Genomic DNA, 24,698 nt, shown 5'->3' with positions numbered 1-24,698 from the left:
AGACATTATGTCTTTGAGAAACTGCACTGTTGTGTGCATAAGACCTAATTTATTAAAAAAAAAAAAAAAATAGATCCTATCAAAAACATATGGACTGAATGATAGAAACAGATTACCTCATGTCCTTTCCATTGTGGATCCATTGACAAAGTCCTGCATTTATGGCTTTTTCCCTTGTCGAAAAAGGTGATCAACAGTGGAAAAAATGCAGACAGATGACGTCTGAACAGTTTAAACAGCCATTAAAACCAATTGGGGTTTAAACAGATCAGTGCTTTCAACAAAACAGATGAACTGATAACACAACACAGATTCGAATGTAGCATAATGTATTAAGGTGTTGAAGAGAGTCATTTTCCAAATATATATATATATATATATATATATATATATATATATATATACAGGTATATAGGAGTTGCAAGCAAATATTCCTTCACATGCAAGAAAATAATTTAGTGTATAATACTTAATGATCCTGAATACTAATAATATGTGTTTTTCTTTCCAGCTTCACTCAGACCAGGATAAAGGAGATAAATCATTGAAATATGTACTCACTGGAGATGGTGCTGGGGATATTTTTGTGATCAATGAAGATACTGGCGACATTCAGGCAACAAAGCGTCTGGACAGAGAAGAAAAGTCGTCATATACATTACGTGCCCAAGCTGTGAACAAGCTAACAGGGGTGGCTGTAGAGCCGATATCTGAGTTTGTCATCAAGATTCATGACATTAATGACAATGAGCCAAAATTTACCAAGGATGTTTACTATGCCACTGTGCCAGAAATGTCAGAAGTGGGTAAGTGCGGCCACTATTCTTTCAGATGTTTGAGCTACTTGGAAATCTGTCTGTTCACATGATTTATTCTTGATTTTTGAATGGTTTTAGATATTAATCTAGTAAAGGTATCAAATCATATATAAACACACAAAATACTGTAAATGCAAAAATATTAAGACAGAAGTCTACTCTACTCAGCTCTTAATCCTGTACGGTTACTGTGCCAATCTGAGAACCTTTTGCATAATCAGAAATTCCATGGTCTTGTCCAGTTAGCAACTAAGGAGGCCTATAAAAAAAACCTTTCCTCCTAAATCAGGTGCCTGCTAATTTAGTACTCTAGTTTTGTTCTGAACCCTGATTGTGTTATTGCATTGCTTTATTCAGACTCTTGGCTAGATTCTGGTTATTCATTATTCTGATTATGACCTCTCGGAACTTGGCTTTATTTTAGATATCCATTTTGTCTTCTGATTCTGCTTCTGACATTACCTCTTAGTACTGACCATTTGCTTGAATATTTTTTGTATTTTTAAAGATCTGCCCTGTAATTTAATTGTGGGCTCTGGGTTTGGTTTCAGTTAGTGGAGCATTTATTTCTTGGATAGTTTCTGGTTGTGATAATTCAAGATGCCAAATTCAACAAAGTCCTTCTGGCCCTGTGGTTGGCGCTGGTGAAGGGATTTGGGTGTCTAGGCCTGTCTCTCAACATTGTATACAGAAGAGAATGTTTGTTTTTTTTACTGTGTTAGCCAGTGGGTATGAAATATAAAAAACTAAAAACTTGAGAGTCTTCACTAGATGATACCGTTTTCATACCCACTGTATACAATTTAAGTAGCTAGTTCTACTGCTCTCTGTTATCAGACAGATTTTTCTATTTTGTGATATTTGGTCCTGGAACTCTAACATAGTAGCATGGCTATTTGCATTCATACACTTGTTGAAAAGGGACCGAAAGAAGTATCTGAATGGAATCATTATGATGTGTGTCCCAATACGTTTCTTGTGCATATCTACTAACTTGTTTGGCAGTTTTGTTGAATGCTTTATAAAATATCTGTAATGCAGCTTTTGACTCCTATCTTGATTGTTAAATTGAACATATGTGACAATATCTCTAGGTCATTTGAAGGATATTGCATAGGAAAATCAAAACTTTCTCTCCAGAAGTGCTTTAAAAATATGTTAAATTCCATTCCATTATTGATGCTGTAAAGGAAGACCACCTCAATGTACAATGTTTCTAACCTCACCTCATGTAGCAGGCCACAGCAAAAAAGTGCTGCGGTAAAAACTGCAGCGTCAACGTGTCGCAATTTTTCCCACAATGTTTTTCACAGAAAGTCTGCAGAGCCTCCCATTATACCTATAGGAGTGATTGACATGCTGCGATTTCCAAAACCGCAACAGTTTTGGAAATCACAGCATATCCGCTGTGCGTATTTTTCCACAGTGTGTGTATGAGATTCACTAGAATACTATCCACTATACAGAGACTGTAAAATGCTGTGGTTTACACCATGTGGGGTCCTGGCCCAAAGGATATCATTGCAAAATGTCCCTTACATCTAGAATAATTATATGAAGATTCTAATCTGCAATAAAATTCAGTATTGAAGCAATCTTCCAGACTACATTCTGCTGTGAGACAGTTTCCTAATAATCTTCTTTTTTCCCTGGTGGATTTGTAGTCTGTATTTTATATACAATGAGGCAGATTTATTAAGAATGACATATCATGCCAGACTTAATAAAGGCACTGACTGGTGCAAGGAGACGGCAAGACCTTACTTCAAATGTGCACCACAATATCATCCCTCTACACCAGAACACTTGGCATAGAGTTACCTTCTTGCTGGAGTTACCGTCTTGGAATTCAGCCTTCTGGTGAGGAGGAGATAGAACTGCAGGAAGGAGGGAGAGAGTACTGTCTGAATCAAAGATGAGGTCGGGGGGGAGTGTTTCAGACTACGTTAGCCTACAGAGAGTATAAGCTGTGTCAGAGATCACAGTTCTATCCGAATGGAGTTGAACTAAAAAGCAGTCAGACATCAAAATCTGCAAAGCAAAAATAGCAGGGAATCAGCCCTTGTAGGTACCGATTTATCTATCATTTGTGAGATCCTGAATGGACAGTCACAAATCTCTCCGGACGCTGCCTTTTTACCATAACTTTGACTTTCTTTGTTATAAACCTTGGGTTTGGCAATTTAAGAAATAAAAATAAAAGTCCCTAAAAAACACAGGAAGTTGTGAAAAAGACAAGTTAAAAAACAACCGTCATAAGTCGGGATAATGAAGCATGTAATCAAAGATTAAAAGAAAATGGCAAATTGTACAAAGAAGGATTTTTTTAATGGGCTGATAAAAGTGTTCAAAGACAAAGCTTTCACAACTGTGTATCTCCTCTTATGATGACAGTTGTTAAAATGTAGCAACACAGATGAACAATGGGAAAACCTAGTTCCACATATCAGATCCGTTGATCTTCCAGACTGCAGCAAGGAAAGAAGAGTAGATAATTAGTTCTCATTAGGGCTGCCTTTGTAGGCAGAGATAATAACCCAAGTGCACATAAGTGTCTGTTCCTCGTTTTTCTTATGACTCGCTGGTCACACAGGCATACTTTACTCTTTGAACCATTTAATGTAAATTCCTTCTTTTTTTTCACAGACTTATACGTTTGGATAAGATTTTTACCAACGTTATTAGCAATATCTAAAAGTCTGTAATTCCTATGATTAGACGGCATATATCAGTCTAAATTGTCGTAGCGGTAACTATTGCACAAAGATTATATATATATATATATATATATATATATGTGTGTGTGTGTTTTTTACTCAGGAATGCACAGATTTGTCAGAGGTAATGATTTACTAGAGGAAAATGAAGCAGGGAAGACAGATGCACATTGAATTTATCTAGACAGCTTTAAAGCACTATATTAGACTGAAAATTGCCTTGCCTGAATGAGATCGCTCAGATTTACTTGGATTTTTTTTATTCTTAAATACTGCGGCATTCCCATTACCAAATGGGTTCTTACCCCTGTTTAATATGGATGAATGAGAATTAGGAGAATGCAAAATCTGATGTACTGAAAATAGAATTGACTTTGACAGAAAAATACAAGAGTACTTCTTTCTGCTAGAGGGGTTAGATGACATAAGCCAGCTTTTAACATAATGGTCCTGTAAATACATAAATAAGTACAGATGCATTTTGCACTAGTGCATCGTTTTCTGTATACCTCCCATGGTGTGCACTGGTGCTAAATTAATACGTTTAATAAAATTATGCTCTTTCCATCACATGAATAAAACTCATTTCATAATTATCAGTGCATTAGCCTACTTTTCACCATATGTCACTGCATTCATCCATTATCTGATTGACATATTTAACCTTGTACATCAGAAGCCTCGGAAACAGCATATATCTGAGAAGCGGACACTCTCCTGTTGCTAAAAAGAATTTTTTTTTTTTCATATAAATTGAAGAGCATAGCGATATGCTGGATGCCTAATGAGCAATTGTGCAAAGATGTCTATCTATTCTACTTAAATGATGTACCAAGCAATGTAATGTGAATGTAAGTGGAGTATGAACCTTCCTGAGTATGGCTAGTTAATGAAACATACTGATAATAAGAGTGTTTTACTAATGCTAGGAGCTAGGATTCAATGAAATGCATTCATATATATAGGTGATAAGTCTAAGAGCTTTCTCTCAATGTGAAGTCTTCCTTCTTTGAAAGTAATACTAAGAATAAAAGTAAATTATAGGGATTTATTTCTGGAGAGAACATTTTGTAGTTTCACCTTCCATTGAAATGTCATTTGGAAAACTCTTTGTAAAACTATATAGGTCTTGCCATGACTTCATGAATGCCATTTTTTTCTTAATTTGGTATCCCACCACTAACATTTGTGGCATATAATTTTGCCATAATTGTATGATCAATGAGGGTCTTGCCACTAGGACCCACTGATCAGTAAAACCAGGACCACCATACTGTATTACCTGCAAAACCTGATTCCTTCTTAGTTTGAGGCTCCTTAGTGACAATTATTACCAGTTACTACTATGGCATTTGGTAATGGCTCAAAATGTGGATACATTTTAAAGAAAGTCTCCGAGATGCTTCATAAAACAATAACCAGGTAGGGGATGTTAATAAGTGTAAACATCCTTTTGTGGCTACACATTTGAGATATGTTCCTCTGAGAAACACAAGGCACTGCTATTAATATATTTGGATTTGGGGACCTGATCAGGTTGGTCGAAGAGGAGAAGGCTATCCAATGCCACATAGAATCCGTGCAGGCCACTCTGAAGTCAAAGAGGGTCCTAAGCAGTCCTCCAAAGATAAGATGTACTTATTAATACCTGGGCTGGGCAGATATTTTACTTTAGCTGTTAGTTGTAGGAATAAACGATTTCTATAGTAGTGGTCGCCTACTAACTACAATGTTGTGCCAAAATGTTAGGCAGGTGTTGGAAAATGCTGAATAGTAAGAATGCATGCAAAAATAGTTTATTGAGTTTATTGAATGAACAAAAGAAAAATCATACTAAAATTAACATTTGGTGTGATCGCCTTTGGAGAAGGGGTTCTGGGAGATTTGGCCCCTACAGAGGACTGATCTCAACATCATCCAGTTTGTTTGGGATTACATGAAGACACAGAAGGATTCAAGCAAGTTACATCCACAGAAGACCTGTGGTTATTTCTCCAAGATGTTTGGAAAAACCTCTCTACCAAGGAAATTGTCCACAAGTGTACCTAGAAATGTTGATGCTGTTTTGAAGGCAAAGGGCAGTCACACCAAATATTGATTTGATGTACTTTTCTCTTTTGTTCATTCACTTTATTGTGTTAGCTTGCAAAAATAAACTATTCAAACTTCTGCTTTGAAAGGATTCCTACTTTGCAGCTTTTTTAGACACTTCTCAAAGCTTTCTGTACTGTTCTGTTTATACCACTACAAGCAACTATTGAGACTGTACTACAGACTAATATAATATCAGTTCCCTCTGTCATAACAGATAATGAAAGAGAGGACATCTGTTAATAGAAATGTATTAAAAACGGCAGTTCTTTCATAAAACGTTAAGCACATGCAGACTAGCAAACTCTGTCCTTTTGGTACATGATAGCCCTATATGGGTCAAAATAACTTTTTTTTACTGTACATAATCTACTGCACATTCTTATACTGCCTTCTTATAAACATTAAGTGAGAACTATGACCTCCAGTTACTGCTAATGTACCAGTGTGTAAGTGCTAAAAAGAATAACTTCCCCATCATCGAGACTGATCAATGGGTTTCATCTGTAATAAGACAAGATGTATTGTAGGAAGCAAGGGAGACAAAGATAATGAGATTGAATAAGTAATTCATGGGGCAATCCAGCAAGGGAACAATACAGGCTGCCCAATAGGGGCTTTTGTGATCATCTTCTGGGTGGTTTTGCATCTATATCAGATCAAAAGTCTTATTATTATGTACAGAATTTCCTCAGTAAAGGGAAATATCAATACAAACAGTTCCATAATAATTTAGGTTCAAGTCATCTTATCTTATTCTTATACTTTGTTATGATATATTTAATTTAAGAGGACCTATCACCTCTCCGGCAATGTCTGTGTTGGAAGATACTTGTAATCCACATGAAATAACATTTCTGGAACATTTTTGCTTATAAATATGTGGTGTGCCATTCCTTCTATCCATCATAGAAAATTATTGGTAGTTTGCCAAATGGATGTTGCGAGTTTAGGTTGCGTCACCATATAGTCTCATCCTATCCATTCGGTGCTGACTGTAACAGACAGTGAACGGACACTACTCCAATTGGTAACATCCATTTGACATACAACGCATAGATTTCAACGAGGAATAATAAAATGGTATAATGGTATAGAGTTATAAGAAAAGATTATTTGTTAGAATTGTTATTGCATGGGGAATACTGATATTTATGGGTGTGCTCTTTAAATGGTCTTTTAGGTATTCTAGAATTTTAGATCATCTTTCTTACTCTCTTTTTTTCTCCTTTCTCATAATCATTCCTTTTCGTCCATTTTACTCTTTATCTTCATCTCATTAATTTCTTTTTACTCTCACTTGTCACTTTCCCTCTCTGTTATTCATTTCTATTTTGTAATTCATTCCATCATCACTTTGATCTTACTATTCTTGTTCTTTCACAATCTTTTTTCATTGTAAAAACCTTTTTGCTAAAACAGCCATGCCCTTTGTTTTCATTGCAGGAACATTTGTCGTTCAAGTCACAGCCAATGATGCAGACGATCCAACCTATGGAAACAGTGCAAAAGTCGTCTACAGTATTCTGCAGGGACAGCCATACTTCTCAGTCGAGTCTGAGACAGGTCAGAAGACCTTAGCTGTGTCTTTGTTTCTGTAATAGAAGATGACATGTTAAGTCAAGCTAGGACATACTAGACAAAACTTGAAAGAGATTACATTTTCCACCCTGCACAAACTGACAAACTCAATTGAGCAAGACATCTGTAAGCATGACACCAACGTTATTAGAACCTAAGAATCAAAGCTGAAATATAATTAGGGTTGTACACAAAATAGCTTCTCTTAGAAAAAGAAATAGGACTGAGATTTCTTCAGAATAAATAAGGAAAACTGACTCATAGTACCACCTTAGTACTGTGATAGCAACACATTTTGAACTTTTTCCTTACTTTAAACAATACACAACTTTTTTCCTATCTATTCAATTTCAATATATATAACATTTTAATAATTTTTATGTGTATATATTATTAAAGAGACAAACACCTTGCATAAAGCTGCTCCTAAGTCTGAAGCTCCACATGTTTTTGAAAAACACACCATGTCACTCATACCTGCGGAAAAGCTCAAGTTTCCCTATAGTTTTAATAAGTGAAAAAAATCTGCCGAGAAGAATGTAGCAAAAATGCAATAAAAATGCTGCAGAAAAAAGGAAATAGGTTCTGGTGACATACATTCTCCAAGGCTAAGGTCCACATAGTGTCCTGCAGCAAAAAGGCTCTGGTGGAAAAAACACTGCCACAACACATCGCGGTTCTTCCTGCAGTGCTTTGCTCAGAAAGTTCTCAGAGGTTTCCTCTGTGGACTTTCTGCTTCAATTATATCTATAGGGACAACGCCGGCGTTTCTGTAGATACAATTGACATTCTGCGATTCCCAAAACCGCAATGGTTTTGGAAATAGCAGGGTGTCCAAGGCGCATTTTTTACTGCAAAGTGAGGATGGGATTCACTAGAATCCCATCCACTTTGCTGTGACTGTAAAATGCTGTGTTTTTTCAGCGGCATTTATGCCGTGTGGGGCCCCGGACTGAAGCAGTATTCCACGAGTAAAATGGAGTATTCTATTCTCCTTCAGCTTCGGCACCAATACTCCTGTAGTCCATCAACAACCATTATTTACTTCCCAATAGCAATAATGTGCTGAACAAGAACCGAAGCCAATCACTGACATCACCAGCTGCTTGCTGTACTTGCTGCCATTACCGCTGCTACACTGCTTTTTTACATGTTATTTCTAAAGGCTTTTATTGAAAACATAATATACATATTGAACAAATCTTATAATATTCCAATTTTCACACTGGCCAGTAGAGTAGTCAGTGTTTTCCGTAGCTTACTATTCCACTTTGCTTTGTAGACTGAGAGAGAATAAGCAGAGTCATATCATCATTAAGTTTAGTCGAGCTAAGGTCCTCTTTATTGTACCTTTTGGGGCCTTAATATGGCAAGAAAGCAACACTATATGCTATATTTACATGGATAAGACTCTGTACGCCTCTTCCCTGTCAATCCTTGTTTTCTAGATTAAGGGGATGTTCACCATCACTGCCTAGAAACTGTAATAATCTATGTAATAATTTACTCCCATTCATTACAAGTGCAATAAATCACACTTGCCCTGTCTTTACAGATAATACAGGAAAGAAGTACGTGTCTTCAGTATGGCAGCCTGCTGAGAAGTTTTTTTAAAAAAATGATAAATAGCTACAAGATTTCTCTTCTACAGACTTACATAGATTAATGAGGCTAAAATCAAATACTGTACATGAAAGATTCCCCTTAATGCTTGTGTTTAACACGGATCTATATAGTTATCATCGTGAATGCTGTGCATAATAAGATATGATTCTAATAACATATTCTTATCACTACAAGGTATGATCACAAGACTAAATATGAGGCAGATTCTGCCTCAAAATCTGCTCCAAATTCTGCCTGAAATCACATTCTTTTAATTTCAATGGCATGCAGACATGGCATCTAGCAGAGAAAATAAGCATCATGCTCAATCCTCAGGCGAATTCCGCATGACAACTCGCTTTGAAGTGAATGGGAGATAGAAAATTCTGACTCGCCGGGGAAGAATTTGGGCAAGTCGAAAAATTCAGCTTCAAATTCGTAAAGCTGATTTTTTTTTAGTTAGGAACAATTCTTGTAGATGAATTTTTCAGCAAGGAAAAATTTCACCATGTGAACATACCTTCACCGAAATTAATATTGGTTAGTAAGTAAACATAGGCCTTTCAAAGTAAGTAAAATCAAAGTGTCATCATGGTTATAAAATGTTTAGAAATTATCCAGACTTTATCTTTCATGAGCGACAGTTATGCCTGTAAATGGTAATGGGTCGGTTCAAAATAAGAAACCCGAAAAGGGAACATCTGTGTTATGTTTACACCTTGAAATTCCTTTCTGTAACCCAAATGAAGGTTACTGCAGTCAGTATCTATTATGACTAATAACAAAGAAATACTTCATAAAGCTTCATAGAATATATAAATATGCTGTAAACACAATGCAGAAGGAATGAAATCAAATTCATGCTATAAAAAATGGAAAAAAAAACCTTCTAAATACTAAACCTTTATACTGATGTGGGTTTTATAGAACTTTTATAGATGTAATCTTCTGCAATATAGGATTTTTGCACATTGGTGGTATAAATTCTCCATAGCAATAGGCCCATGTGCCCATTGAAGCCCATACGTACATTGAGATGACCCTACCTTCATCTGAATGGCAAGTGTGATTCTTGGAGATCTTGTGACAGCAATGACACAAAGAGTCACTTATGGCGGATTCTATAAGTCTATAGTGAAGCCTTGGACAAAGCCTTTAATACATATAAAATCAGTGTTAGAAGACAGTAACATTCACACATATACACCTTCATTACCATCCGAAAACATAATCACAGAGCTGCCGAAACACATCAATAATGCTTGGCCTGCACTGATTAAAAGTGTAATGCCTTTTAGAAATGCAAATGTAATTATCATGCCCCTATTTTATTTCTTACACATCTATATATGGGGCTTTGAAGAAAGGCATCACATATTCAAAGGTATATACATTAATGCTTACATCATTAACAGATTGCGCTTGGTATGACAAATGTACACAATAGTGAATAACCCTGTACACATTGTACTTATGACAGGTACAAAACACATTATGGTCTCCTGTGTGATTAAAATGTTAATGTGATGTTACATTTTAATAGCTTATGATAATATATTTACCACTATGCATAAGAAGTAGTGAATGTGAAATAAATACAAGTTACATTACACTTTCCCAACCAAAGTTCTGTTGATCTTCCGCTGTTTCTTAGGCATGGACGAAGCATGTAGGGAGTCAGACACCAGAGTGAAGCATATTAAACCAGCAACACAGCTAGATAGGTCAGGTTCTCCTGAATATGATATCTTTTTATTAAATGTCATTCAAATCCACGCCTCCATTGTCGAAATATTTGTTTTTTCGAAATATACAAATGAGTAGTCTGGAGCGCAGTGGTGGTTCTATTGCTCCAAAAAGCTTTACTCACTGCTTCTATCTAACTGTGTTGCTGATTTAATACACTTCATGTCTAAGGGCCACCCTAATCGAAATTGTAGGCCTCTATCAGGAAAACTTCCCATCTATTTGCAGGTCAAAAATTCTCCCTTTATTAGTCTCCACACAGAGTAACACTCTGTTTACTCCCCACACAGTTTATTGCCACCTGAACTGGCCCCCAAACTAGTTCATTGTACCCTTTTATGGCCCCACATGATACATTGCTACCTTTTGTAGCCCCCACCTGGTACAGTACCCCCATTTATGACACCCACACAGAAAACTGCCCCCTTTTATGGCTCTTACACAATGTTTATCCTCCTTTTATGCATTGCTATTGCCCCTGTTAATGGCCTCCACATTAGGCTGTTAACTTGTTTATTCCAACAGGTAACCCCAATATTCACTCATCTATCCCTGCTCCTGTTCAGGGTCCCTCAGTTTTGGGCTCCGGCAGGCACTGTACACTCCATTCAGACTCTAAACAATGGGAGGTAGTGGTGTCCAGACATTGTGTAGCCTATGTATGCAATGCACATTGGCTTAAGGTCTAAGTGGAATGGGCCTAGACAGGAGCCAGTATGGATGAGTATTATAGAGGCGCCTACTATCTGCTGTGGGGCACCTTGATCTCTGGGCCTCATGCCTTTGTGTGCATTGTGTCATGGTCAAACCCGCACCTGGTTCCTAGCAATATATAAAGTTAGGTCCAGCAACAAGAACTATCCGTAGCTGTCATCTTTTAATTTAAATTGAGTGAACTTTTAGTGAAGACTAAAGCAAAAGAAATAATTGCTATATAACTTCACTGCCCACTCGATAAGCTCACTATATTATCAGTAGTTCACCTATTAGCTGTGACAAGTCATGTTCAGTCCATAAAAATAGCTGAGAGATGGCTACGGCCATAGCTCTATTATTAGCCTCATTGTATAGCGATCTCCTGAGATCATACAAGGATACATACACATTCTGGTGGAAATTGTTCTATGTATATTGCGCCTTCATTCTGAAACTGATGTTACAACTAGACTGCAATAAAAAGAGAACTTTATTTTTCTCCTTGTTAAAAAAGAAAAATGTCCAAAGCTGAAAAGTAGCATAGGAGACCAAAGGGAGAAATCTAGTTGTTATAATAAAAACCTTCCTCCACTTTTATTACTGCACAGACACTTCCAAGCAAGTTGTAAATAGACATCTTGTAGCAAGTGCCGTTGACCTCGGTAAATGTTTATGGATCTCCTGATGCCCAATATGTAGGTCACTTATATTGTCACTTACTGCTCCAAGGATGCTCTTCAGCATTATACAATTATTGTTTTTATTGCAGGAGTCATCAAGACCGCATTGTCCAAAATGGACAGAGAAAACAGGGAGAAATATCAAGTGGTTATCCAGGCCAAAGACATGGGGGGACAGATGGGAGGACTGTCCGGGACAACCACTGTAAATATCACACTGTCAGATGTCAATGACAACCCTCCGCGCTTCCCTCAGAGTAAGATCCATTTACTGTTTATTTTCTTCGCAGCTGTTCCAGATTACACAAAAATAAGAACTAAGGCAGAGAAACGGTTTCCTCACATTTTAAACCCACAGGGATGAAAATAGCATTAAATGTTGCTCTGCAGAGCATTTTGATTTATTTTGCTGGCAGATTTTTCAGCCTCCCGGCTTTACCGGGATATTTTGAATTCCATATATCCTATATATCGATGTGAAGGATAATGTCTTTGTTTGGAATTGAACGGAGTGTGCTCTTACCCTGAACAAGAGCTCCTAACATTTATTCCTTTGAGAAACTATTTGTGATTCCTTTAACCATGAAATGTAATCATGTCTGAAATGAATGTATCTTTACACATTTTCTTCGGCGTGCATTTCAAATCTCTGAAGCTTTAAGTTATTTTATTCTCGGAGTTCATCACAGTGTAGCATCTGTCTTTAAACTCCCACTGTTGTTTGTCAAGGAGCAATACCATAAAACAAAAGTCAAAGTAAAAAAGCTGCACAAAAGTGCTGTAATTGCATTATGGAATAAAAATGGAGTCAATATTTCCAGTGTCCGCTGCCTAGCCCTAGGCTGTCCATTACAGTTGTAGTGTTTGCTAAAACACACAAAAGAACATTTTTCAATGTAACCCAATCAGACGTCGGGGATTATTGGCCAGGAAAGATTTGCTATCCAGAAATAGGCCATGCAATTGCAGTTACCGTATCTTGGCATTTTTGCACTGTATAAAAATGCTAAAAGATGGGGGTTTTTTTACAAAATTTATGTTCTAAAATATCCTGGGATGATTCATTTAGAATTGGATCCTATTGTATGAAGCTTCTTCTGCCTCCACATGTGTTCTCGCATGCTGCGTGCCTGGCAGAAAGAGACAAATGTGTTCTATGGGTATCTCATGTAATACAGTAGAAAAGTAGTTTTATTTTGAGACTGACGTATACAAAAGAACAAAGAAGAGTTGCACAAACATTCATCAGCACTCCTGTAGTGACCGAAACTAAAAATGTTTATGGCATATACAAAAATATATGCACAATAGGATAAAAGCAGCTACAATGTGACCACCAGAATAAAAGGCAAAAAATAGAGAAAAGCAAGTCTGTAAAATGAACATATTGGAATTATACAAAATAGCACAAAACTAGAGATGAGCGAACAGTAAAATGTTTGAGGTTCGATATTCGTTTCGAGTAGCCCCTCAATATTCGACTACTCGAATCGAATATCGAACCCTATTATAGTCTATGGGGGGAAAATGCTCATTTCAGGGGTAGGCAACATTAGATCAAATTATACTTACCAAGTCCACGAGTGAGGGTCGGGCTGGATCCTCCGAGCAGTCTTCTCCGTGCAGTGTCCCCGTGGAATCGTCTGGCTCTGAATTCACTCTGCCAGGCATCGGGCCTGGGCAGAGCCGACTGCGCATGCCCGCACTACAAGCGGACATGCGCAGTTGGCTCTGCCCAGGCCCGATGCCTGGCAGAGTGAATTCAGAGCCAGAAGACGCCGCGGGGAAACTGCACGGAGAAGACTTCTAAAGGTAGGATAAGAAACAGCGTTGATTGGCCGACTATATAGCATTCGGCCAATCAATGCTGGTTCTGCATCGAACTTTTCCATTTGAATAGCGAGTGGTACTCGATCGAGTACGAATATTTCGAATACCGTAGTATTCGATTGAATACCTACTCGATCGAATACTACTCGCTCATCTCTACACAATACTAATGAGCACGAATATTAGATTTAAGGAAAACATGTCAAAAATACAAGATAAGCCCCTCCATTGTTTGAAGGGCATTTAGTAGATGCCCACTCTGTCCCCAACAATGATAACCTTACCATTGCAATTATATTGCGGCTATTATAGTTGTGTGTTCATTTTTGGTATAATGGCATAGTCACAGTAACCCCTGCTGTTGTTGGAATCATATATGAGGGACTTAAAAGAATAAAGAACTTTATACATTTTATTGTCTTCATCATCCCCAAACTGACTGGCTATGGATGCAAGTGTCAGACCTCAAGGATGAGCAGCAATGAAGTATACAATGGTTAAACACATGTAATACTGGGAATACTGCCCATCCAAAAAGTGTGCTAAAGTCCAACACTAATACATTATATTACACCATTATTTATCTATTTTGTGCCATACCAATGGCAATTGATGAGTTAAAGGAAGAGAAATTCCAACTGGTGCAGAATATAAGTATAACATTGAGCTCCCTGTGTTTCTAAATATCAGTAATGCTCGGGGCCGCATTTACAAGTGAATTTAGTGTGATACAAGAAAAATATGTATCTTGTAGCAGGTAGTCATATGTCAATGTCAGACAGGTTTAAAGGCTCGTCCTGTAGAAGCTTGTCATTTATGCAGCTTTGCAGACATAAGAGAACTTATTCTACTTCATGTCCCTGACTGTGAAATGCAAATCTGACCACTTCAGTTCCCCAATGTATGTGTGTCACATACATATCGTGGTGGTCTTAGAATCCGACAAATGATAAAATATAGAAATATTATAAAATATTGGAAAGTTTTGTAAGGTGCTCCCCTTAATAGACACCCCATGTCGATATCCAAACCTACATGTCTCTTGATGCTTCATTATATACGACTTACAAAGAACCGAAGTTGTTTTCTTATTTGTTGCTCAAAGTCTTCTCAACTACACAGGGAGATATTAGTTGCATCAAAAAAAATCTAAAAATTATTTCTGATTTCTCCCTAATTCCCTTGCCTGTTTCCAGTAATGCACTCATTGCTCCACTACTTCTGTTGCTTTAATCTGTTTGTGGTATTTTTCTTACAAGTCTCTTCAAATAATATTTTCTGAAGCTCCGTGAAGGGACCATTAAAACATTTTTGAAAGCTTCTATTTTCCATCCTCCAGGTACCTATCAATTCAGGGCCCCAGAGTCTTCCCCTGTGGGTTCTACAATTGGCAGAATCAAAGCTAATGATGCAGATGAAGGTGTGAACGCCGAGACAGAATACAAAATCATTGATGGAGATGAACAAAACCTGTTTGAAATTATCACAGACAAGGAGACGCAGGAAGGAGTTGTTATTGTCAAAAAGGTAACTTAAAGAGAATTAAAGAAGTGCAAAGAAAACAGGGCCAAAGTAAATAACTATTTTAGGGTCTGACTTATGTTAGATGCATAATTGGATCCAATCAGTGTCAGAAAGGAAGATATTACTTTTAAAGGCTTTGTGTATTTCATACTTGATTATATAAAGCAGTTTGGATTTTCAGGGTTAGGGACTGTTTTTGATACTGATAACCTATCATGCGGATAAGCCATCTGTATCAGCATGGTGGGGGTCCAACACCCGCCTCTTGCAGCAGAACCTAAATAGAGGATGAAGCTAAAAGCAGAAGGCTCGCTGTACTGTATTTTTGTTTTGCTGTAACTGCTCCCAGTTTCGGTGACCAAGAATTTATCATTTCATTATTTCCTAAAGGGGTTCTCCAACCACCAACGGGCACAAACGGACACTAACTGATGGCTATCAGTTACTGTCCATTATAAGTCCGTTGCTCATACACTTCAATGTTAAAAAAAATAGCAGACACTTGTTATCTGTTTTTTCTATTGGACAGAAAAGTCCTGCATGTAGGATTTTTTTGTCTGCTGGAAAAAAACGGATTTGGGTGTAAACGGACACAATCTGACACTAACAGACACAAGATAAAGTCCCATTGAAATGAATAGAAATTTTTACTGATGGATCAGCTAGTGTCTTTTGCTAAAATCTTGTAACGGACAATCGCCACGGACACTGCTGACAGTTACCAACGGTAGTGTGAACGCCCCCTTAGAAAAATAATAACCTGATGTTTTCATTTTGGGCCTCTGTATCCTGTCTTCCAGTAATGACATTGTGTCACTCAGATGTGACTGCTGCAGCCAATGATTAGCCGCAGCAGTAACATACTGTATATGATGTTGGAAGGTCACTTTTACTGCCATGTTAGACTGTCATAGATGGAGGCCAGGATACAAAGACCTACAACCTGAGAATGCAGAAGGTCAGTATAAGAGATTGATATGTATTCCTTTATTGGGTTTTTTTGTGGCCAGTGAGCCCCTTTAAGAACTACGAATCAGTAATCCTTGGTGACCTAATTTACAAAGGTGATAAATTCTGTATCAGGAATTACCGCACAGTGTCAATGATAAATGTATCACCTCATCTAGTGGAAGAGTTGAAATAAAAATTTGTGGTAGAAACTTTAACATACATTTCTCACAGTTCTTCTTGTAATGTTTTATCAGTGTAAATACTGAAATAGTGGTAATGAGTTGTTTATCGTGTCAGTATATATAACAACAACCATAGTAAATGCTGCAGGAGCCATTACAAGCCATTCATGTGTGCTCTATGTGCCCATTCAAAGTATACGATTTAGAACAATAGTTACCAGGTCAGATTTACTTTACTCCCGAACCAACACCTGAATAATACATATCAAAAATGCCCAAACTAGACCTGTACAAAAGACAAAATTGCATTTACCTTTAATAATAACTTAAATATTTCTAACTCAAAACTGCAGTATCAAATCTCCTTCGATAAAATCAAATGTATGAACCTACTGAGATGTTGTCAAGTAGACATATATACAGGCAATGTCCTGGCGGGAAAGCAATCAGCAATAGTAAGCAACACACCACTGAGGTGTCAGTCGCTCCTAGGACCACCTATGGAGAGGCTGTGAAGATGTGTGAGAAGCCACGTACGTCTGATTCCCAATTAGAGATACTGCGGCATGGGAACCCTGTAATAGATAACAAGCACATAGATATTGTTCATTGATAGGAGATGAAGTAATGATTTCAGCTCTGATTTTTCAATTGGCCAAAGTATCCTCATGCCACAGATTATAGGAGTTATAATCCAAGAGCATAAGGTAAAAGACAGGCACAATAAATTATTGTACATGACATCTTGCCATATTAGGAATACAAGCCTTCAATTCCATAGATGCTCCATGCAGAGGTGATCATTGACAAGCACGTATATTTGTACAGCAAAGCATTCATCTTTTATATGTTTGTGAGAAGAAGACAGCTCTTACATGAAAGCTTTTTTACTTTTCTGAAAGCACACAGATCTAATGTGTTATAAAATATCTAAATATATCTGTGTGTGTTTGTGTGTGCTGTCAATGCAATATAAATATAGTGTCTGTATCAGCAGCCCCCCCAAAAAAATCAAATGTGGTCTTTCTCTTCTTCTTTCTCATCTCCTTCTCTCCATATACATGAAGAAACACACCTCATTATCTTTTACTTGTAGTAGTCTAGTCTGACATATGAATCAGGGTTTGTCAAATACCAGTCAAATGCAAAGTTTGGTGGAGGAGGGATAATGCTATGGGGTTATTCTTCAGGGGTTGGCCTCGGCTCTTGAGTTCCAGTGAATGAAAATCTTAATCCTTCCATGTACCTCGAAATTATGAACAATTGTGTAATTTGTAGGATCAGTGTGTGGAAGACCCTTTTTGTTCTATATCAATCTTAATGTGCCCCGGTGCATAAAGACAGGTGTAAACTTTGGCAGAACAGAGATTGTAAATCAGGACCTCACAATTGTTATTCTTGGTGAAAGGACCACAATTCCCACAGACACATGCCATAATCTTATAGAAAGCCTTCACTAAAGAATGGAAGATGTCTTAGGTTAGGTTCACACTTGTCTAGAGTAGACATGGAGAGCCTGTCCACTAAAACAGTAGGCAACGAGGACCTCATGAACTATAATAGGGTCAGTTGGGTTTCCTACGTTTTATTCCGAAACAGCCCTCTCTGCAGGACTTTTCTCTCCACCGATTTTAGCAGAATCTGCGGTGAAGTCTCCTTAGATGCACAAGGGAAACAACTCCAAATTTAACAATAATTAATATTCACATTGGTGCAGCTTTTTAATTTGGGGAAATTTTACAGTAAGTTTTTCTGGAGTCTGCATTGCACCAAATTTCTCAAACGCAGCACAATCTTTGATAAATTAGGCCCATGTATTAATCTGACACAGCTATCCTGAAAAGTTACAGGCTGGCCACATCCACTTTCCTGCCCCTTTATGAAAAGTGGGTTGAGTGGTGTAGAAATCAAAATGTAGCAACAAAATGTTTGCGTAAGTGAGCTCAAAAAGTATTCAAATATCCTTTGCATTTTGTTTTGTTTTTTTTTTATAACTTTTTGGGGGGCCAGAATTCCCTTTGAACTTATCCCAGGGGTGCTTTTTAAATATGGTATAACAAATTCCAGTTGTAGTAATGATGTTAGAATTTTACTTCTTCAATGTCTTTAATCTTAGTGATCACAATGCTCACTGGATCTACATGTTCATTCAAGATCTCAGCTGCTCAGATGTAAAGAAAGGACAGGCTGACTAAAAACCCTTCCCTTTAAAATGATGTACATGTATGTAATGCTGATCATGTGAAAAACCTGTCTCTGAGACAGTTTTGAGACCACTCTAAACTGGCCCATAAAAACAGCGGACAAAGGAGGGTGAACAAAGAGACCACCTAAGTTCTAAAGACCACCACTGAAATACTCCAATAGCAATAGCGGGTGACAGATTAAAAAGTTACTTTTTCATAAAAATACCAACAAGAACATAACACCATAAATAAACAGTTTATGAATGTCCTGATGTTATATGTTGTGCCAGTATTTCAAGACACAAAATATTTACCCATCTAAGGGCAAGTTCAGACCTACGATCGTCGTCCAGTCTGTGCAATCCGGACGGTTTCCGTCTTCTGCCCCGAGAAACTGGACAGGAGAAGGAAACCTGGCAGCCAGTTTTCAAACCCATTCACTTGAATGGGTTTGCAAGGATGACCGCCCATGTGCGTCTTCTGCCTGTCCGTGGGCAAACCATTTTTTTTAACCAGACACAAAGTCCTGTATGTCCGACATTGTGTCTGGCTTAAAAAAATGGTTTCCCCGCGGACAGGCAGAAGATGTACATGGGCAGTCACCTTTACAAATCCATTCAATTGAAAGGATTTGAAAACTGACTGCCAGGTTTCCTTCTCCTGTCCAGTTTCACAGGGCAGAAGACGGAAACTGTCCAGATTGCACAAACTGGACAACGAGCGCAGATGTGAATAGAGGGCACATCACACAGCTGCTACATTTCAAGCAGCCATCCAATTTTTGGATATTAAGCCATGTTGCTACCACAGGTGGTGTATAGGGGTTGTGAACAAGCCTGTCCTTGGTGGACCTCCCCCTTCTATGGATTATCGTGGTTGTTCTTCAGACATCTATATACAGCAAACATATATATATATATATATATATATATATATATATATATATATATAGGTAAACTACTGGATACTTGTGATTGTGTTGTTAGATCTTTCCATTTAATCACAACCATTAGATAACAAACATAATCAACACCAATAGCTTCAAGTTGGTAAAAAAAAAACTGTTAACATGTGTACAAAATGTACAGTTCTCATATTGTATTTTTTCTTCAGTGAATTTTAATAACTGTTCCAAGCTCCCGAGCAAGGACAAATTATCATATAAATTACAAAGGGAAAAACAAATAATTAAAAATGTTTAATTTCATTTTTTCACCTGCATGTGTGTAGAAATGTATATTCACTGTATATTGACACAAAGATCACAAATAACTTTGCGTAGCTTCTGTGAATATTCGGTACTTTCATAAAATGATTCATTTTCTATTGTATGAGTAATACGTATTGAAGGAATTATCGGGTCACTGCCACGCCAATTGTCATGTAGCTTTTTATGTAAAATCAAGGCAAACAAAATAAAATACTTAGTCAGTCATTGGCTTATTTCACACTAGCTATAACCCGCGACTTCGTCCGCTGTCCCCTCACCCTTGCGTGAACCACCTGCATCGCCGCCCGTGGCCCCCCACGGCCCTTTCCTAACGGCCGGCGTGGACTCCTCCCACAGCATTGTGGGCCGGGTCCCCACGGCTCCACTGCTGTACCTCCGGCTCTCCCTTTTCCCCCACCCGCACCCCCGGCTCTCCCCTTACCCCCCACCCGCATCCCCGGCCCCCTCCTCCCCCTTTAGAGATTACAGTCACCTCCTACATGTACCCCCTCCTCCCCTTTCCACATGTGCAATCTGGACCTCCTCCGCCCTACTTACATTCTGCCCTTTGTTCCCAAACCCGCACCCCCGGCCCCCTCCGTAACCCATAGCACCCCCACCCCCCCTCCCCTCCCTTAAGCATCCCGCCGATCCCTGTTCCCGCAGTACTCACCATTTACATGCTGGGGAGCTGTGTGTCTTGTGGCCGCAGCTTCAGCGAGCATGTGCGGCCCTTCCTGTGGCTTGTGTGTTCCCGGCCGCACAGTTCTCTGGTAGGTGCGGCTGGGCTTGTTCGGGCCGGGTGCGCTGCTGCATGCTACGCCGGCCTGAGGCAATGTGTGGCCGGCCGGCATGTTAGCAGCGTTCGGAGCGATGCGGGCAGCCACAATGTTCAGCATCAGATTCCCACGAGCTGGCCACGACCACAATTTGATGGCAACCTATGGGCCGCTGTGCTGGCTCCCTATCCTGCCCACACACCGGCATGCACCAATAGGAGCTGTGTGTAAGTCTCTGCGGTGACGTCATGCCCGGGTCGACAGCAGAGCAGAAGAGAACTTTGGAGGGTCGCGGTGGCATTTTGGAGTAAGTGAGACACTTCTAACGTAGCCTATTACCCCTTCCTGGCCAATATGTAGGTGTGTGCGAAATTTCGAGGAGATCCTTTCAGCCATTCGGGTGTGATTGATGAACAAATATCCAAACACACACACACACAAACCCACAAACATCCAAACTCACCAACTTTCACATTTATAATATTAATAGGACAGTTCATCTTCTAGGGTACATTCACCATACAGTACAAGAAAAAATCTGATGAAGAATTTGCCACAATTCCATTCCAAAACTACAGCATATAGTGAAATTGTGCAGAATGAATTGACATGATCATTTCAAATACCTGTTTCACATCAGTTTCCATACAGATTTTTTACCACTGGAAGAGTATTTGTAAAGATCTCAAAAATAAGCACAACATATCTATCCTACATAAATATACCATTAAGAGATGTGTACACCCAAATTATCACATTGCCCACAAATTAGTAGATCGGAATTTGGTACGGTATCCCAAGTTTCACAATAATGTAGTTATAAAGAACATTCATTCTGTGCAATGTGGAGCAATAGAAAGTCAAAAAATCTGAATAAGTTATATTACATATTAACAGATTCCCATATTCTATTCATAATTGATATACTCTGATTTAACTTAAAGCCTAAAATTTTAAGCATGAACCTCTTTGATACAATGAGTGTGGGAAGGCTGAACATGCTATTAGAAGTCTCATTGCCATCTTTGAAATAGATGTCTAAATCTAGAGTACAAAACGTGCGATGAATCACACCACAGAAAAAGGGCACGAAAAACTGAGAAACTTCTGCAACAGACTTAATGACGTTGAATTACCTTAAAATAAATGAGATAACAAGGGAAAATAATTCTGTTCTTTGTCCCCAGGGATGCCATGAAGCATTGGATTGCAAGGCAAGAAAAATGTTGTTTGTTGCTGCCACATGTACCATGAAAGTGGCGGGTTGGGATATTTCCTCAAGGGAATTAACAGGCTTTTTACAAGATGTTATCTGTCTTTTAGACTGAAGCCCCACGTCTCTTTTTAGGTTCCATTGACATTACTATTCCATTCAGATGCCTTGGCAAAACTTTAATGAACTTCAATGTTTCCAGTTCTAACCATAGAAATAAAGATGTAGGTATAGGACATGTTGCCAGGTGGAGAAATGCAAAGTCTTCTATTATAATAGACTGAAGATTGTAAAGTACTATTACAGCATTCTGGTAACATCAATTCGGGGGACAAACAGAAAATTCCATCCATGAAGAGTATAGTACATGCTGTTAGGGAATTTTGATTGTGCTCCCTGCTAGTAATGATTATTCTATTTCATGTACGATGGACGACCTAGCTTTTTCCCACCTGGCAGCATATTCTATACTTATCTTTTTGTAATGTTTTGCTTACCACTACAGTCCATCCACCACTCTATCTGAGGGCTGGAGAAATAGCCAATTTATACCTTATGATATATGTTATTGTGCATTCACACAACTCCAACAGTAAGGCTGAGGACCCACATTGCGAAAACGCAGCTTTTTTTGTTACAGATTTTGTTCCAGGTTTTTGAGCTAAAGCAGAAGATATAATTTCTCAAAGGGATGCACAAGCAGAAGGTAGAAGTATAAGAGCTTCCTATATATTTCCCATTCCTTTTGTAGCCATTCTTGGGTTTGGCTCAAAAACCGCAACAATATCTTCAACAAAAAAAACTGCATTTCCACAATGTGGGGCCTCAGCCTTAAGCAGCTATTTGTCTTCTAGGCCGTGTACTCAGTACAGGTCAGAGAATACGGTGTAGGGTGCAAAGTGTTGTTTTCTCACAGTACTGAAGCCACGCTGGAGTTGTGACCAGAGCCTAAGAAGTCAGAGAAGGCTTTTTTTGCCTGGCACTTTGGTTGCCACATTTAACACATAGAATTGCAACCAAGTTTTAAAGAAATATGTATTTTTCGGACTATAAGACGCACTTTTTTCCCCTCAAATCTGGGGGGAAAATGAGGGTGCATCTTATAGTCCGAATGTGACTGTGACATGGTGGAGATCGCCATGTACCTGCCGCTGCTGGCTTCCTGCAGCGACAGGAGCGTGACAATGCTGCAGGCCCCGGCACCTGTGCCGGCGTCTAAAACCCCCTTCCCGGCATCCGCCGTTCTATTGCCGGGATGCTGGGTCTGTAAGAATAATGGCGGCCGCTCTGCTGCAGAGCGGTCGCCATAGCAACCGGGTCTCTGCTATAAGCAGAGGCCCAAAGCTAATGCCCGCAATTAGAATGCATTCTAATTGTGGGCATTAAAACTTAACCCCCCTTCCCCCCAAAGTGTAGAATACACCCTCATACCTGTATAGTTGCAGGCCAACTCCTGTGCAGCGAGGTCGCACGAGCCGACCTGTTTTGGTGACAGCCGGAAGCCAACTGAAGGCTCCAAGGCCTGTCATAGCTATATTACTATTGTGGTTGGTCTATGACCAGCCGTAATAGTAATGTAGAGAATCTCCCATAGATGGCAATACACTTCTATTGCCGTCTATGGGACTTGCAATCAAATGATTGAATGTTCAAACCACCTAGGGGGAAGAGGCAATAAAATAGTGAAAAAAAAAAAAAAGCTTTCAAAAAATAAAATAAAATATATAAAACTTCTAAATCACCTCCTTTCCCTAGAATACATATAAAAGTCGAAAATTACTGTGAAACACATACACATTAGGAAGCCATGTGTCCGAAAATGCCCAGTCTACTGATATTTTTCAAACCGCCGTGGTTTTTTCACCGTTTTGCCTCTGATTTAAATAAAAGGTTATCTAAGCAATAGACTTTCTTCAAAATGGTATAACTAAAAAGAACATCTGGCCCCGCAAAAAAAAAAAAAAAAAAAACGCTCTATGGACGTACAGCTGCAGGGTCACCTGTCAATGTGGCCTTGAAGCTGTTGCAAAACTACAACTCCTATATATTAAATATTTTACCATTTTTTTGCTTCAAAATTTTTTCCCCCTATTTTCCTCCTCTATAACCTAGGTGCGTCTTATAGTCCGAAAAATACGGACTATATTTTAATCCTGAAATATTAAAATCTATCTAATGTTGTCACAATGTATAAATAGAACACATTACTGAGGTTGTCTCTGAATTTGATTGATAATTTATCAGGACCTACAAGTGTTGAGATGCAGCTGAACTGTACTCGTAAACTGTTGGGACAGAATATTTTAATATTGCAAATGTGAACATTCATCTAAAAACTGAAGAAATCTGGAAGCCTTTTAATCATGAAGTGTGTCTTTCTAGCAGGTACATTCCGCTATACAGAGACATTAATCAGTTTGCTCTAGTTTTTCTCTTTCATTTTCCTGTTAGGCATAAGCAGAGTACAATTTATTGTGCATGCAGCTTCTCGCTATAGTTGTATGTAGATTAAACGTCCCATGAGTTTCTGTAATTTGCAATTCATAGGGCTAGAATTTTATGGCTGCACATGGGTCCAGAGACACTCACGAGTCATTCTACAAACTCCAGTCGCTGAATGACTGTAAACCCTTTTGTGTTCCTAAGTGATGCTCATAATATATATTCTGGGAAGTGGCCCAAGCTGAGATGTTAGAAAACATTAAAGTCCTGCGTTTCGCCAGTTGTTGTGTCTTTGATACATTTCAATTACAGCGCCTGCCTCCTTGTAAATGACACTTGTTTTCTTTTTTATTTGCAGTTTTTAATGGTTAATAATGGGTAGGCACATAATGCGAGCGGGCATCTTTGTTTCCATTTCAGGCTGTGTTTACACAGGGAAGTCTCTAC

General features: G+C 38.5%; 1 protein-coding gene across 2 annotated transcripts in view; it reads left to right on the top strand.

Moving 5' to 3' along the window:
• The window catches only part of LOC142200507 (cadherin-6-like), a 276,070-nt gene that overhangs the window by 185,749 nt on the left and 65,623 nt on the right, over nt 1-24,698 (top strand). For both annotated transcript variants that reach the window (XM_075270925.1, XM_075270926.1), the window contains 4 exons: nt 512-806; nt 7,073-7,192; nt 12,024-12,191; nt 15,104-15,291. In XM_075270925.1, the coding sequence (XP_075127026.1) occupies nt 512-806; nt 7,073-7,192; nt 12,024-12,191; nt 15,104-15,291 (771 nt within the window). The remainder of the gene's footprint in view (nt 1-511; nt 807-7,072; nt 7,193-12,023; nt 12,192-15,103; nt 15,292-24,698) is intronic.

Source organism: Leptodactylus fuscus, chromosome 4, assembly GCF_031893055.1.
Source record: "Leptodactylus fuscus isolate aLepFus1 chromosome 4, aLepFus1.hap2, whole genome shotgun sequence".
In the NCBI taxonomy this organism is placed as follows: Eukaryota; Metazoa; Chordata; class Amphibia; order Anura; family Leptodactylidae; genus Leptodactylus; species Leptodactylus fuscus.
Note: the sequence above shows the minus strand (reverse complement) of the source record. Positions and strands in the feature narration are given on the sequence as shown.